At 27.0% G+C, this 16,526-nt stretch overlaps 2 protein-coding genes across 2 annotated transcripts in view; one reads left to right on the top strand and one right to left on the bottom strand.

Annotated features, from left to right (window-relative positions):
• LOC141534499 (netrin receptor DCC) overlaps window positions 1-16,526 on the bottom strand; it is a 101,589-nt gene that overhangs the window by 60,002 nt on the left and 25,061 nt on the right. The window lies entirely within an intron of this gene.
• LOC141534960 (uncharacterized) lies at window positions 12,502-16,080 on the top strand. The gene is made up of 5 exons (XM_074254623.1): window positions 12,502-12,654; window positions 12,893-13,166; window positions 13,627-13,893; window positions 13,970-14,269; window positions 15,463-16,080. The coding sequence occupies exons 2-5, from the start codon at window positions 12,918-12,920 to the stop codon at window positions 15,865-15,867; spliced, it is 1,221 nt and encodes a 406-aa protein (XP_074110724.1). The 5' UTR covers window positions 12,502-12,654; window positions 12,893-12,917; the 3' UTR covers window positions 15,868-16,080.

Genomic DNA, 16,526 nt, shown 5'->3' with positions numbered 1-16,526 from the left:
AAAATAATATTCCTTCAGAAATAATATGTCCAATAATAATTTTTTTACGGAAATGTATTGGTAAATTTTTAAGAAATTTTTTTCCGTGTATAAAATGTTAGATTATTTCTCAGTAAAAAATGAAATTTTAAAATTTTTGTTATTTGCATCAAAGTTTTACTTTCCATTAAATAAACGAAGTAAATAAAATAACTGATGACTTAAATTGTCGATACAATTATCGTTAAACCCTCAAAACTAACAGTAATGATATAAACTTAACTCTAAGTCAGAGTTGAAAGTTTTGATCGAGTGTTTTAGAGTGAGACTGAGTAAATCCTCGTAAAAAAGTCTGATAGAAAATCCGTATAGACTTGCGGAAAGGCTGTCAGACTTTTAAAAGTACGTGCGAATCTATTGTTCGTCGATACACACTAACATTGTAAACTTTTTTTATTTAATACTATGTGCTCTAGTGCAACTTTGTCTAGTGGAAATACTCGGGATTTATAAAAATTTTATTTTCTAACTTACTTTTATTTTTTTTTTCTCAAAAACTTCCGGTTCAACTTCCCGCGGGCTAAGTCAAGCGAGAGAAACGGAAGCTATTGATTGACCCTCGCCGAATTTCAGAAGTTTTTTTTTTTTAATTTAGTATCCAGAGAAAAAAAAGTTTTAAAAGACAAGAATGTCGGAAAGTTTTGAGGTTGACCGCCAAAAATTCAACTTAATTTTGAAAATATGTTGAAGATTTGGGAATAATTTTGAGACTTAATAGATGAGATATGAACCACAGTGGGTTATTAGTGGTCGGTTGAAAGTCTACTAGCCAACTCGGCTTCACTGAGTCAGTAAATTTATGTACTTAACGACAATCTACCAAAAGTTAACTTGAACTCATGTCTATAAACCGCTAATACGGTTTGCATTGGGTAGAAACAGCCGATTAGCCACAGTCTGTATTAAAGATATTTATTAGTCGTTTGTCATTTGAAAAATATATTAAATATGTAATTATAATTAATTTTTGTTACAGTAATTTTCAAAATTTATTTTTTCACTTGTAATTTATAACTTCTAAGTTTTACACTGACAAAAAATAGTTAATTCAAGAGAAATGTTTTTAATCCAAGAACAAAATTATTTTGGAAAGAACTCGTTGTATTTTGATTCAAGAATTCCAATATTAAACAACTAATTTATTAGACTTTTAATGAAATTTTGAATTTAAAAAAATTTTAGAAATATTTCTGAGGATTTAAACTTTGCAAAATTTTTCTCTTCATTCTCTTTGTTTTATTTCCTTGAATTTGATCATAAACTTTTTGAATTAATTGAAATAGAATATTTTAAAGCTCAATTAAAATTCTAAAGAGAATAATTTTCGTTCATTTTATTTTTCTTGAATTTCAATCTAATCATTTATCGACTGTAAATTTTTTTCAAGTAAAAAAAAAAACTTCATAATTTTACAAATCTTCATTTTGCCTGACCGAACCTAATATTTACCTCATTAAAACTATCTTATGAAAAACAAAAAGAGAAGATCTGTAATGTTAAAAGTTCTGATAGAAAGTTCCGAATGATGGCATTGTGAAAGAAGGGCGCAAGTACCACGAGTAAAACTCACGCAAACGGATTTTATGTAAATTGGATCAAGTGTACTCAGAGTAACCCTCAGTCTCCTTTCTCTGCTCTCCGGCTCCGACCCGGTCTCACTTCTCGATTAAATAGTTTATTGGACGTGGGTTTGTTTTCGGGTCATTTGAGATCGTTCAATAATTCACCGAAGATCCTTGTATACACGCTCAATAGGGGTCGCTTGCACATTCGATTATGAGGGGTATTAAAGTACTTCTCAGTGAATCACCATATTTATGGGGTCTCCTTAAGACTTTATACCGAGTAGAACAACGCGATTTTGCTCCGACGCCATTCATGGGTTTATTGGATTTTCCTCAAAATCTTTACGTACATCAAATGTTCTCTTTGCTGAGGATCAATAATTTATAAACAATTTCAAATTTTATTAACCATTAAAGGATTGTATTCCTATTACATTAATTTTTTTTCATTTCATTTAACTTTTTCAATTTAAATTCGAGGCAAAAAAAATTTTTAAGTCATAAATTTTGCAAAAGTTTTACTTAAACCAAAAAATACATAAGAATTTATTTACCGAACTTATTAACGAAATTATTTATCAGAAATGATAAACGAATGACAGTAAATTAAAGAGATAAATAATGACAAAAGAATAAAATTATGCGTCTAATCAAGACTCGGCGTAAGATGAGTTCTCACAGCCTTGCTAATAGTTATTGTGATTATTATTACAAGTATACTATACATCACCGATGGAAATAAGATGTATAAGGAGAGTCATGATAAAAAAATGATAATGTAAGCTGTTACGAAGAGGTGGAGGGTCACGATAAGCTGGCGAACAAGAATGAGACACAGCGTGCAATCAAATGAGATATGAAATAAGGTAGGCAGCAGGAACTTGGGTGAAGAAAGCTGAGCGGTGATGAGGGAAAAAATTTTTTCCACATCTCCGCGACTTTACGAGCTTTCATCACTCATAAAAATTCTGCCCGCAATCTTTAGAACTTTCTCTATTTTTGCTTCTGCTCCAGATTATATACTTCTCTGGCTGCTTCGACTAGACACACCGACTTAACCTGGGCAGCATAAAACGCGCGAGAAAAATCTACTGGGGACGCCCTTGGGAGTGAGATAAGCAAATCGATGAGTTTGCATTAGACATCACCCTTGGGATTTTTTGCACTCATCTTAGACAATGTAATGCCTCGAGAATTTTTTTTTGCTAAATTAGATGTAATAAATTTAACTCAAGTACCCCAGTAAAGCTCACGGCTAATGGCTTTTAATAGAAAATTTATACTGCTTTGAATTATTAATGCCATTTTTTTTACGATTTTCAGTGTTGCTATTTCAGCTGATTTTTGAAAAAATTCTTGATACCTTTTTATTGACCAATTAATGAAAGATTTTTTTCAAAAATGATTAAAGATTTTTTAATTCAAAAATGATTTAAAGAAAATAAATTAATTAAGTTCAGGATTTTATTAAAAAATTTTGATGTAAATTGACATACAGTGATATGTTTTTAAAATACAAGTTAAAGTATTTGCCGACTATAAAATAAATAAGAGATCTCTGGCATTGGATAAAGAAAAGTTATGACGATAAATCAGGCTGTGTATATTAAATTGCATCTTAATATAATATCAAGAAGTTTAAAGTTGGCAGAGGTTTAATATTGACATTTGAATTTCAGCTGACTTTATTTACCGATTTTTTATTTAATAACTTAGCCTCATTATTTTATTATTTTAATTTAATAGTTTTTACTACCCAAAAGTTATCAAAAAATTTGATATAAATAAAGTATAAAATTTAGTGATAGTTTTTTCTAGTTAGAAAAGTAAATAAAACTATTTATGCGACATACATTATCGACTTAAAAATAAAAGTAATGATTAGTTTTCTCTCCGTGGACTTAACGTCTTTTTTAGACCTCGATCTTACCAATGACTAACCTAGAGTCAAATGACTGTAGAAGAATCAGATGGCTGTAAATCGTTGTTGGGAAACAACCTGGTGAAAGAGGATGCTTTACTACTTCTACACTGTCTTGGACTCGAGTAAAACACCGCGACGACCACGGTACTTTATCTTAAATTTCTTATTTCTCTACTTCTTAGCTATTTTTTTATGTTCCGCTATATTTTTTTATTTTTTAAGAAGGTAAGTAACGTCCATCGTATTTTATACGTTACTCGATACAACTTCCGTTTTTATTATTACCGAAAAAAAAAAAAAAAAAAAAAAAAAAGAAGACAAACACAAATCACTAAATTTTTATACTAGTCTCAAATTTAAAGAAATAAAAACCTGAGTTAAGTATTTTTAAATTCTCTAAATACAATTTTTTTCTATCCTCAATTTTTCAAAAAATACACGCATCATTTATTTGGTAAAATTTTAATAAAAAAATAAATCATTGATAATTAATCAAAAATAAATAATTAAAGAAATGTTTGACAGACAATTATTAATAGTTAGTAAAAAAAAAATTATTTTAATAATTTTAAAGTAAGCTCAAATAATATTACACTCGAGGTATTAATAGAATAGTTGAAGAAAAAAATACGGATAAGCTTTTGTGGCAGGTTAATCACCAAGGGATAGAAGGAAGGATTATAAGGGTGAGCTTCCCTAGTTCAGGTTGTATTAATTCCACCGTTACTAGGAGTTGTTGTCGTTCATATAAATATCTGTATGTGTATGTAGTCATAGCTTACAATATATAGTATAGACGCAATCGTTAAGTCTCGTCTGTAGTCTTTGCTGGGGTGTTATCGGTGATAATTGCTCAAACCCTTGGGAGAGTACGGTCAAACTAATTAATTCAATACAATCTACAACTTGCAATCTTACCTTTGTGAAGAGATAAATAAATAATTGTTAATCTAGATACCGAAAAAATCAACGACACAAATTGTCCATTAATTTTAATAATAATAATGATAAAAACTAAATTTTGTTTGAATAAAATAAAATACTTCAATGTATATTTATTTTCTCTTTGCCATAGATTAAATTTATTCAGATGAAATGAGCTAAGCGCAAAACCTTTTTGGTGTAATCAAAGTAGTGACATTGGAGCATTGGCTTTTGAGATTTAAAGTAAATAGAGATGAACATGCGAAGGATAATGGATTGCTGCGTATATAATACGCTACTTTTTAGCCACTTTGCTCTTTGCTCTACGATTAAACTACCAGGAATAAATTTATTCGGTAAGCAATTAAATCCCGATTCATTAACGTTTAAATTTGAATATGCCCCAAGCTAAATTCTAATTGAAATTTATTGTCGTATTACTATTTTGTGCTATTTCATGATAGTATATATTATAACTCATCAAACAAATTTTAATTTCATTTTTTTGTGTTATAATTTTGTATAATCTATATTATTAAAAGAATAAGAAAAATTTTGTGTCCAGGATAGTCATATAATAAAATTTATTTTTTAAATTAAATTTAGTGTCATTGGAAAGGTATTGACTTTAATTTGTGCCTTTTCAAGGTTTCATATCATTTTCATTGATAGTCAATTTATTATGATAAGTTTTTAGGCTGCATTTGAAAATGCTCTATCTCTAGATACATAATTAAGAAATGGCTTCGTATCTTGTAAACTATTGCCATTTTTAAAGATATAAGCTCATCCCGACATTACACTCGTCAAGAGCTTTCATTTAAGTACCCACATCAATTTTTCATATAATTTATATATAAATATATATATATATATATATATATATATATATATATATATATATATATATATATATATATATATATATATATATATATATATATATATATATATATATATATATATATATATATATATATATATATATATATATATATATATATATATATATATATATATATATATATATATATATATATATATATATATATATATATATATATATATATATATATATATATATATATATATATATATATATATATATGTATATATAAAAATTTATATCAAAAATGCATGTGGGTACTCAAATGAAAGCTTTTGATGAATGTAACATCGGGATGAGCTGATATCTTAAATAACGCCAATAGTTAAGAAAGCACAGCGCAATTTAACAAAAGTCATTATTTAATAAAGCATAATTTTAGCTATTGATTTATCTTCATTTTCTTAAAACGAAATTACCAAAATAACTTGACTTAAATTTTGACATTACTAAGTTCTTGATAATCTGAAATTTGATTTGTAGTGAAATCCAAATAAAGTTGCATCCGGTTGACATTATGTCACAACTCTTTAGAAGACGGATTAAAGTTTTAGTCACTTGTTTTCTCTCTTTCCTCTAATTAGATTTTCTTAATGGAAATAAATCAATCAGTATTGATTCATCGGATACTTAATTCGAATAAAAGTAATAGATTTTTTTTTCTGTTCTCGGATTTTAATTTAATGAAAGTACCAATCAAACTGATTGTAAAATAAAGCTTATTGAGTAACAAAAACCAATTACATTTATTTCAATTACTTCATTTTAAGGCTTTCAAAGAGATCTTTAATATATTTATACCAAAAAGGATATAACGAAATGAATTATAGCAGTGAATTTTATTCAATAAAAGTGATAAAATGTTTAATTATTAGCTATTTAATCATTAATACAGTATCTGGAGGCGTAGTTATCATTTTAAATTAAATTGAAATTATATTCGATATTATTTAATGTCCTAGTTTCGTATTATCATCGATGTTCCATTCAAATTAATTATTATTTTAATAACAAATAATTATTTGTCAGCCTTAAGCTATTTTATTTTATAATTTAACAACAGTACAAACGAAATAATTTGGCCTATATATTTTATTTTTTATTATATAATTAAAGCGTTAATATTTCTGGTACGGTTTTTATAATTAGATAATAGGTCGTATGATTAAATGACAAAGCGCAACACTTATCTTATATGTTATGTCACATTTACTACAAAATAAAATTAGTCACATTTACTAAAAATAAAAAAAATTGTTACAAAAAACACTTTTATAAAAAATTAAAATAAATTTTGTGGAAAAATCAAACTTGTTAAAAATACTAGAAAATATGAAATTCATAATAAAAAATTTTTTGCACGGGTAAAAAAATTTTAATGAAATCTTAATCAAAGATTGTTTGAATATGACCATAATGTTGTTTGTCGCCGGTATAATATAAAGCAATTTTATGCAAACTTAATCGAGATAAACTTAAATTTGTTGAGATATAGAGCAACTGAGAATTTGGAAGACTAAGAAATAGATCGGTATAGAACCTCATTAAAGTCTCTCGTCTGGACCGCCGTACTTCCCAATGTAGAAGGAACTATATGACTTTATCCGGATCTAATTCAAGCGTATTTGGATAGAAAGCAAAGTCTTGGGTACCAAACTTGGTGCATCTCAATTGAAATGAGCAACTCAGCACCTGTTCATACATCACATACGTGAATGACGAACTCGCTAATTTAAGTGGAAATTTTAATAATTTGGTCATGTATTTCTTATTGTGATTTATTGTAAACATAATTAATAATTAAAATTTTCTTTTTACACTTATTTTTATTTTTTAATGACGAAATTTGTTTACAAATTGGATAAATTCTTTAGTGTTCATAAACAAGGCAAGTATCCGTTTCTTTAGTGGGTAAATATTTATTTTTATCATTTTACATCCTCTTACATACTGTTGTGCTGAAAGTACTGTTCTAAAGTCGTTTGTATTATATACTGGCTTATTATGCACTCAGTTTCTCGAATATTAAAGGAAGTACTGAAATAATAAATAATACAATAAACAGAATAATAAAAAAATATGCACCGGGCTTTATACAAAACTATTTTTATTATGTATTCATGTGAGAGAAGTGAATAAAAACTCGATGTATTTTTATCTGAGGAAAAATAAAATTTTAGATAAAGTTCAACCACTGGAATTTAATTTGTAAATTTCAAGTTTTTTACTGGATCATTCTTTGCAGTTATTGAAATTTATAAATTGATTGAGGAAGGGAAAAATAAAATATCTCAAACTTAACTCTTTTATTATGAGATAATTTAGCGACCATACGCCATCTGTTGGATATTTTCAACACTACTTTTTATCAAAAAATTATATAGGGTTAAATAAATTTTTTGACGATGACAGAAAAGTCAAGCACTAACATTGAAAAAGAAATTTTCGTTTAAAAAATATGAATGGTGCCCAGCCGATTATTGAGTATTATACTATGTAATATTATTCACGCAAAAAATTGTACATAGCAGGCGAAGAAAACTCGCCTGAAAAGTACAACCATAAATGCAATGATACAAAATGGAATTAATAGCAAATTGAGATGATAGAAAGTGAATTGCCCATAAAAGTCAAATCTCAATGTGCAATTAGAGAATAAAAATCTCTCAATAGGATATTCAATCCTTTTTCCTCTCCATCTCATTCTGTTCTATTCTTCATCATCTTTCAACCTTTTTACCATTTATCTCATTCAAAAAATACCTATGGATTTTATTTTATATATATATACATACAAAAAGACTGACAGAAAAAGAGATTTATATTTATAATCCTCTATGCTTTTAAACCCTCAAGCTCAAACATTTTATTTTTAAAAAACTATTATCGTTTTTCTTCATCCACTTTATTTCATTTTTTTATATAAATTTTATCTTAGCAAAATCATATTTTTTATTTTAATTCGTCGTAAATTTTATTAATATTGAAACACGTAGAATGTGGCCATGGATTGTAACATGTTTAATAACATTGTTTATTTATTTAATTTATCGATAATGGAATTTACTTTTTAATATTAAAAATAAATGATGTTTCATTTCAATGTTGTTATTCTGTTGATAAATAAATTTAAAACGGCTAAAATTTTGTTTATTTTACCAATGAATATTTGAATAAACCCTCCAATAATAATTTAAAGTTTAGTCGATAAATAAATATATCGTAAGCCTGATTATTCGCGAACTTGACCATCCAATGTATAAATTATTGTCATTAAAACATACGCATTATTATTTTGAAAATTCATATGCATACATCCCTGGTTTTATTCGTAAATACTACACCGTGAATATATTAATTGATTATCGGTAGTGTAAACCCACAATGACCCGTAATTATTATTATATTTATTCAACGAGCGTGTATGAAATATAATTTCATGTAAATATAAATAAAAATTTAACCGAATGAATGAAAAATAATAATAACTATAATTTATATTTTAAATGAGTAATTCTTTTTGTTTAATATGGATTTATTGTCATTAAAAATGAGCGAATGAAAAAAAAAAAAATTTGGATGTAAATATTTAATCCAAAGCGTGCTTTTGGTGTTGAGAAGATTATTTTAGCCGTTTGAGGGGTTAGATGGGTATTGAAGGCTCAAAAAAAGCATACTATTGTTAATTTTTTTTCCAAAAAATATTTTTACTGCAAGAATACTCACTCAATAATTTTTTCTATACTATTTTTTTTAATGTAGATTTCAATGAATGTGTAAAAAAATTATTTCAGTAAAATTACACAGCCTAATAAATACAACAATCATAATATAGAGAGATATAATAGTTAGCTAAATTTAAAATCGATATTTTGTTGAAAGAATTTTATAGCGAAATCTAGAGTGTTCACATTAAGTAGCACTTACGGATAAGTAAAAAGGATGATCGGATTTTCACTCTCGCATTTTTTTTAACTCATCGAATCTTCTTTTCTCTCAGTTACTGAGTATTTCAACACTCTATTTTTTTTATACTTTTTTACCTCCAATTTTTTTTTTTCATTTTCATCGGATTATATCTGTTTCTTTGTCACTAAATTGGAAACAGAAAAATTCTAAAGAGATCGCCCTTCGTTTGTGATAAGTGATAATTTAACAGATCTTAATATTATTGTAGTGTTAAAGAGCCACTGTTGTATTTAATTAAACTGAATCAATCATTTTTTTTATCATTGACAATATTTATTATTTTGCATAGCATGATTAACGAGCCTTGTTCTTTATAAATTCGTGAATTACATTATGTATGACAGGATAATAATTATCGAGTTACACGGAAAAAAAAATTGTAGGAAAAACTGTAACTGTCACACTAAAATTCTGGATCAGGTTTTCAATATGATCACTTCGATAATTTTACATTTTAAAATTTACGATGTTAGATCGTAAAAATGTAGTAAATATCTGAATTTTTACGATGTAACATCGTAAATTTTTTAATGTCAAAATCAAAGTGACCATATTAAAAGTCTGGTCTTGGATTACGAAGTTATAATTGTAATTTTTTCCCATGTACATCGAAACTAAATAAAGAGTATCATTACAATGTACACATAAAAAAAAATTTTTATTAAAAATTACCATTCAGAAATTCCTAATTTAGTTACAAATTTTTCCATAATTAGTAAAAAATATTTATTATGCATTGTTTTAACAATTTTATAATTATTTATTTTTTTTTACGTATGATCTAAGAAATATTAATAATTGAATTATAAATATGCAGAGCATGATGAATAACGCTATATAAAATAAGGCGATGTATAAAATATTAAGAATATTTTAATTAAAAATTTTAGATAGTGAAATTAATAATGCGGAAAAAAAAATTTAATAAAATAACAAACAAATATAAGACAAAAACTAAACACAAATGTTGACAAACTAAAAATAACTAATTAGTTTCGTGCTATTTTTCTCAGCTGTCAGATTTGGATTAAATCCGCATATATATATATATATATATATATATATATGTATTAATGGTCAAGCGCAAAGGTGGGTCAAGGGTTGAAAAGGGTAGAGTATCACTCCAACAATGTGTCCTGTGGTAGACCAATATTGTGTTATGTGTATATACTACATAGCCTTGCATTTACCATAAAAAAGACCATTTTTCTATTCTACGCTTCGTTCTATTTTCCGCTCTATAATATAACTCGAGACTGAAAATTACTTCATTTAATATTTTTCTCTTTTAGAAATCGAGTAATAAAACCCATTTCTATTTATTTCATTTTTATATTTCCTCGGAAAAAAAGATATTGTAAAAAATAAACGTTTCTATCTTTTATTCCAACAAAATTAGAGCAATATCTTTTTTAAGTTACAAAATTAGTTTCTATTCATTTTCATCAGTTGTTAATATTTTTTAATAAACTTAGAGAAACATTAAATTGGATATAATAGCAAATGAAATTTTTTGATGCACTGTCAAATTTTTTTACAACGTAGTTATCAATACTGATCTAATTAATTAACTATAAAAAATTTGATTTATCAATCTGTCAATAAACGCATTGTTATTCAGAGTTGATAAGCTTCAGATAAATGACCATCCAGTTGCAGTTGTGCAATTCATTCACTCATAAAAATAAAAGAAACACTGAGAGTATTTACATTCATTGCATAATAGATGTTCATATAATTTGTGAAATGATGTAATGCTCATATCGCGACCTTGTATATTGACCGACACAATTATTTGATTCGTAATATTTAATTATATCAGTATTAATTAATTTTTTATTACCAAAATAATTGGTTAAGATTTTTGGATAATAAATAGTATTCTATTAAAAAAAAATTTATTATTATTATTATTATTATCATTATTATTATTATTATTTTATTTTTTTTTTTATAATAAATAACCTCAAGTTACTTGCTAATTTATCAACCTATCATAAATTCTTTTACTTTTTTATAGAATAAATACTTACGTCAAACATTACTCCGTAGAGATAGTAAACTTTATCAAATTAATTGAGATCATGTTATAATCTTTACTTTTTTATTGTACTAAACAAATTATTTATCATGTGTCTTGTTTCCATTTTATAAATATTATTTAATAATCTGATAAAATTTAAGTTACCTTAAAAAAATTAATTATGTAAGAAAATTTGAACGGTGCAATTTAGTGAAGAATAATAATAGAATAGAGAATCTCAGAAAAAAATAATGACCTTGCTTAGATATAAATTCATACAAAGTAACTAAGTTAGGACAACTACTAATAAAATAACGGAAAAAAAATAGCTTGTAATAAAAAATAAAATTATAAATGATTGTCCTTGGGAAATAATTATTTTCTTACGCATACATTTAATAGAAAGGTCTAAGATACGATGGCGTAATTTGGGTTAATTAATGGAAAACTTAAAATTTTTTAGCGCAATTTTTTTTTTTTTTTTTTAATCAAGACAATTACATTAACAGAAAAAATTAAATAACAAGAAAAATCGAATTATTTTAAATAATAAATGATTTGACTATCTACTGAATTAATTAACTGGATGAAAAAATATCAAAATAACGTACTAATTAAAATTAAATTAAACTGAAAAATCATATCATCATGAGTAGTTTATTTTTTTAAAATTAACGAGTATTAATTTTGAATTGACGTTATCATCACTTCCGTGGCAATTATTTTTATTTATTTTTTTTTTTAGTCTATTAAACGTGGAATCATTTAACAGTTGCCGATAATTGGTGATAAATGGATGTCAATTAATCCGCTTTTATTGAAAGTTTTTTTTTAATTTTTGACGTCATTATTTTTTTTTAAGTAATTATTTTATGACATAATTGAAACAAGTCAATCATTTAAAAAAAAAAACAGTAATAATAGTAAAAGTAATGCGGCAAGGTAAATTATTGAATTGGGAATTAATTTAATAATTCAATTAAAAAAATATATAACAATAATAATGAATCAAAATAGCTTATTGAGTTAAGCTATAACATCCAAAGTGCAGCATCAATGGTAGCAATTAAGAGTGACTCGACAAATATTTTCGTAGGATTAAATTGGCTGTTACGATTACAAATGACTGTTAGTTAACTTGTCATGACACGCAATGCTGAAAGAGATTTTCAAGCTGCAATTGCCGGAGAAAAAAGACCAGTGCAGAATGTGTTGAGTATAAATAAGAGACGGTTCGCTATCCATTCGCTTTCAATATCAAATCTTCGCTTTAGCTGGTTGGATTGTTCAATTTTATTTTGTGATCAATTTTATATTTATTGCAGTGAGTAAATTTTTATTAATTTGATATTTATTTCAAAACCAATCATCAATACTAGTGTTTATTTATTAATTAAATTTTGAAAGTGATTGTTTCAATTTACAAATGTGTTAAAATTTTTTTTGTATTAAAAAAAAATTTGCGTTGAAAAAATTTTCAAAAGTGAATTTATATAAATTAAAAAGTTTTAAATGAAAAAAAATTGTAACTTTTTTTTTTCAATACAGAATATATTTTCCAGGTTCATTTAAAGAAATAAATAAAAAATGTCAGTACCAGCGTGGTTATCAGCGCCGTTTATAGAAAAAGCATTACGCCGGTCTGAAAATGACGATTCAATTTGTATCGTTGATTGTTCAATTAAACCGGCAACAAATAAAGGTGACAATTATACGAGTGACATGCACCGAGCTACTGTTGAGTACAGACATAATCAAGGAGCCAAAGCTGTCACGGAAAAAATTTCCATTATCGTCAAAGTAGCTCCGACCGCGGAAGGTATCCATAAGGATTTAGTGAGTGCTTTTTAATTTTTAAAACCGGTTCTCCATTTATTAGTATAAAAAATTAACAAAAGTAGTGATTAAATTTATAAATAAGGATTGGTTTCAATTTTTTAAGAAAATGTTGAATTAATTAAAATACTACAGATCTTGACGCGTAATCGGGGAGATCCAGGTTCGATTCCTGGCTTGATCCGATCTCAATATTTTTTTAAAGCTATGCGTGACTTTTATTTACTCTAGAATTCAATTATTATTCAGTCAACCATCACATTGCATTGCTTAAATTAATTTTCATCCAACACTGAGACGCTTCATCTCAAAAAGTAGTGTTTTATGTCAATTATTGGATTGGCAATTGAGAATATAATTAACTATATATTTTTAATTGCGCGCTGTATGCGCTGGCTCTAATTATAAACCAATAAGGAATCAGGATTTTATTGTTTAATATTTTTTATTTAATGTTGAGATTGCAGAGAGTGGACTTTTTGATGTAGAAATAAAAATGATGACCACGACGTTAAAAGAAATGGAATTGATATTGAAAGACAAAAAATTAGGCGGAAGGTGTCTGTACACTCAGGAAAAAGATCCACCGCTCTTGATAATCGAAGACTTGGCTCCTCTTGGTTTTCGAATGGCTGACCGTCAAGCTGGCCTTGATCTGCACCATTGCATACTCGCATTACGGGGATTAGCCAAATTTCACGCAAGTTCTGTTGCAGTTTATGAAAAAGTTCGTATTTTAATGCTTCAAAAATATTACTCGTTTTTTAAATGAAACTTATATCAATATTTGTCCATTAATTCAGACGCCAAAGTACAAAGAAACGTATGTAAAAGGAATATTCAATACTGGAAACCCGCCAGACATGATAAGATTCTTCACAAGTGGAATGAAGTCCCTAGCGAAGGCCGTGAAGTCTTGGCCGGAATTGGACGACACATATGCCGATAAATTGGACAAATTAGCGGATATTGCGTACGAGCGGGCATCTGTGTCCCGAATTCCAGACGAAACTGAATTCAATGTCATTAACCATGGAGATTTTTGGGTCAACAACATGCTCTTTAAGTACAATGATGATGGAAAGGTCATCGACCATATTTTCGTAAGTACTGATTATTAATTTGATGAAAGGGGAAGTTTTAAATATAATTGTAAAAAAAAATTATTTTATTCAAGATAAAAAATTTTAAAACAAGAAAAAAAGTTGAATGAAAAATTTTTCTTGTTTCAATTAAATTTTATTTGACTCTAAAATTTTTTTTTAAATATTTAAATTTATTTATGATATTAAATTGAAGAAAAAATGACATTAATTTTTAAATATCTAAAAAAATTTCCCGCTGAGATTTTTTTTTATTAATGAAAAGATAAAAATTTGTCGAAGTGATCGAAATCACTTCCGAAAAATTTTTTTTTCAACCCTGTAGTTTTTTTCAACCTACAAAATATATTAATTAAAAAGTTGATCTGAACCGACGAACCCAAGGATCAATAATAAAAATTTCTCAACAACACAGACTGAATAAAATTCATTTATTGAATCATAAAACATAAGCTGCAATAATGATGATAATAGCAGTAGCAAAAGACTAAAAAATTTTTCAACATTAACTTTCATGACAGGACTCAGCTTGGAGATTTTATTCATCTCTAAAAGAGCATCCGGTATATAGGTAAAAATAGGGAAATCTACTTCAAGTAGTACGCACGTGATCTACTCTAAAAACTCGAGTCTTGAGACTGGAAAAAATTCAATGTTATATATAGGTATAATATGTATTAACTCGTATCCTCCAGCTACGGTTTCGAAGTAACGCGGCTTCGCGACAGTCATGCTACGTGAATAATGCAATGAACTCCATCGTACTAGATAGGATTCGACTCTCCAGACACTCTGACTACAATGCACTTTTACTTTTGCACCTTCAGTGTGTACTAAAAATGTAAAGACGCTGAGAAATAAAATAAAAGTGAAGTTTTATTTTCAACTACCGCGAAGAATCAAAACTTAGGTTTTACCTGTAAAGGTACTGTTAAGTCAACACTCACCCTCTCTTGCTGACATCCGACGTCTTATCCAAGTCAACTAAATTTTTACAACTTCCTTAACACAAATTTTTTAAATCATCGAGCTATTTGTTCTTGATAAAAGACTTTTTTAACACTTTTTCAAATTAATCTTTTCGAATTTTACACAAAAATTTTCTAAGATATTTTTAATAAAATTTTAACCAAAAAATCGTACTAGATTTTTTTATGTTTCGAATTAGATCAATTTAGTTACATAAATTTTAGGTTGATTTTCAACTATGTGTCTACGGCTCGCCAGCAGTCGACTTGGCCTACTTTTTCAACACAAGTCCTTCCGAAGAAGTTTTGTTAAAGCACACGGACAATCTAATTGAAGAGTACGTAAAAGTCCTGTCAGAAACAATGAAGAAAATAGGTTGCAAAAGACCTCCTCCCAGTATCACCGACATAAAAAAAGCATTAGCCAAAAGAGACGTGTATGGTTTTGTGGCAGCATGCACAATTCTGCCCATCGTTCTGATTGACAAAAGTCAGGCCCAAAACATCGAAGAAATAATGGGACAAGACGACGGAGAGTTCAATAATAAATCTTATGAAAATCCGGTTTATAAAAAAACCATGCTCAGAAGATTGCCCCAGTGGAAGGCTGCCGGAATGCTTGAAGCTTAATTAATTACCGTTTTATTTATTGATGTAGATATTTATTGTGAATTAGTGAATTTGCACTGTTTTATTAAAATTAATTGATAGCTGATTAATGCACCAAGAATGCTATTTTTGAGTAGAGAAGATATCTAAGCTTTTCAAATTTCTGTTGATCTCAAATAAAGAATAAATTGTTATTTAAATTATTGTTTTGTGAAATAAAAATTTATGAATTTAGTAAGATGTTTTTTTTTTTTGTCAAAGGATATGTATACAGTGAAAGCGGTCAAAAATTACCGTATGGAGAAAATAAAAAAAAAAAATGCTGTTTTTAGAAATTAAAAAAAAATATTGATGCAGAAAAAAAAATCCCCTCTGTAGAGTTTTTTTTTAATTTCTAAATTTTTGAATTTTATTTTGAAGGAATTAAATCAATTCAAAATCATCCACTCCTTATTGAATCTCCAAATTTTTCACTGTGTACTCAAAATCTTTAATAGGCAAATATTTGAACTGTGAATTTCACCATAAATCTTTAAACGATAAACTGTTGTAACCTCTACGATAACTTTGTTTTGAGTAAATATGCACCAAATATGATTATGATTACATGTGATATGGGTATAACTTTATGTTATTCAGGCACGCAAGTTCAACAAAACAAATATGTACATGAAATTTAC

Source organism: Cotesia typhae, unplaced genomic scaffold (genome assembly GCF_013202065.1).
Source record: "Cotesia typhae breed Kobodo isofemale line unplaced genomic scaffold, CoteBio_Ctyphae scaffold_13, whole genome shotgun sequence".
Classification (NCBI taxonomy): Eukaryota; Metazoa; Arthropoda; class Insecta; order Hymenoptera; family Braconidae; genus Cotesia; species Cotesia typhae.
The sequence above is the reverse complement of the archived record's forward strand: the minus strand, read 5'-3'. Positions and strand labels throughout refer to the sequence as shown.